The sequence below is a fragment of the Cyprinodon variegatus genome, unplaced genomic scaffold (assembly GCF_000732505.1).
Source record: "Cyprinodon variegatus isolate N-32 unplaced genomic scaffold, C_variegatus-1.0 Scaffold622, whole genome shotgun sequence".
Taxonomy (NCBI): Eukaryota; Metazoa; Chordata; class Actinopteri; order Cyprinodontiformes; family Cyprinodontidae; genus Cyprinodon; species Cyprinodon variegatus.
Window position 1 is genome coordinate 152,261 of NW_015151075.1, and position 1,628 is coordinate 153,888.

Genomic DNA, 1,628 nt, shown 5'->3' on the forward strand with positions numbered 1-1,628 from the left:
CAATGTGTTTTGGTCTTTGAGTTATTCAACTGTGTGTTATTGTTGCTAAAGATGGCAAGTTTGCTTCTAAGGTTATTTGTGTCCGATTTAAAACAGAGGGTTTCCACTGATTTAAAAAGAAAAGTTTAAAGTTTCACAATGTACACTTTCATATGCTTTATTGTTATAAAGCAAATACCAGGAAGCAGGAACTACAACTCATTCCACTTCATCACCTTAGAGGATGCCGATAAGAGCAGACTGATGTATGTTTATCTGAATCCATGGAATTGATCACTGGACCAGTTTTAATCAGTGACACATCAGATGCAGTATAAGAGCTACAGCACATCCGAATGGACTTTTTTCTCCAAAGCAAGACATCAGAGGATTTTATTTGACATGTGGTACTAATCCTTGTACGACAGATGGGTTTTACAGAGCCATTTCTTACTAATTGCAGGGTAGACTGAGAATTACTCTTTAAGACTGATCATAAATAACAAAACCTGGTGATTTTAAAGGCTTAATGCAAATAAACCTTCATTCTAAATATATCTATTATAAATTAATCTATGTCAGTTATGCAAGGGTTCAAATGAGAATTGGAATTACCCAGATTAGAACATTTTCTGCCAGTTAATCTTCCTAATCCTGTAACAAACTGGGCAGGGGATTTTAATTCTTTAAAGGGGCAGCCAAAAGTTTGATATCTATTTTTTTTTGTTCTTCTGTGTTTAAACTACCGGTAATTAAAAACACATTCTGAGAAGGAATTCTGCTTCAGCTAAGATACAAAAGACTTTACAGCATGACAGAAAAAAACTTAAAATCAAAAAAAAAATGTTGCCCTAGTTCTGCTCTATTGCAAAAAATGGTAAAGTATAAAATGTAAAAGTTTTCTAATTTGTCTTTTTTTCCCTCCAGCTGGTGTGGTGCATTTATTCAGAAAGAAATGTGGATCCTTCCTGTTTTAAAACCCTTGAAGGAAGTACCATTTATTGCTATAATGTAAATATTGACCCGTATGCTCTCCTGGATATAAAATATGTGTTCTTGTCCTCAGTGAAGATACAGGTCTTATTTAAGACTAAACAAGGAGAAAACAGTAAAAAATAAATAAATAAATAAAAGGGAACATTTGCTTTATGAATGCTAACAGCTCCCCCACACAAAGAGCCGCATACTGTAAAGAGGCTTTCTCATGCACTTAACACAGTTGGCTCAGGTTACACCATGAAAAGACCTTTTCACCCCATTGAAACCCCTGTGAACTTACCAGCTGGCACAAAATGGAGGACTTTTTTGGAATTCATGTTCTTCTGGCTTTAACAAAGACTCCCTCCAAAATCAACCCATCATCCTTCTTCTCTATATCAAGCAGTGTTCCTTTGTTAATATACTTCATACACCCACCCACACACACACACAAACACACACATGCACTCTGATACTGAGGTAAAGTCACCTCCTCCAGAAGCACATGAGTTAGTGGGAGGGAAGGAAGAACAGAAACAAGTGTGCACAAGAGTTTTTTTTCTCTCTTGTGCTGAGTCCTTGAGTTTAGGAACTAGAGTCAGTTCTGTTACATTTTTTAGCAGGAAATATTTTCATAACAACAATAAACTTGTAACATCTTTCCTAACAAT

At 35.6% G+C, this 1,628-nt stretch overlaps 1 protein-coding gene across 2 annotated transcripts in view; it reads right to left on the minus strand.

Annotated features, from left to right (window-relative positions):
- The window catches only part of LOC107096406 (sodium bicarbonate transporter-like protein 11), a 37,995-nt gene that overhangs the window by 27,259 nt on the left and 9,108 nt on the right, over window positions 1-1,628 (minus strand). Inside the window, exon 1 of one of the 2 annotated variants that reach the window (XM_015393043.1) lies at window positions 1,259-1,393. The exons of the other annotated variant lie outside the window; for it this stretch is intronic. Within the exon in view, the coding sequence (XP_015248529.1) occupies window positions 1,259-1,295 (37 nt within the window). The 5' untranslated portion in view covers window positions 1,296-1,393. Of the gene's footprint in view, window positions 1-1,258; window positions 1,394-1,628 lie in introns of those variants that run through there. 2 annotated transcript variants of the gene reach the window in all.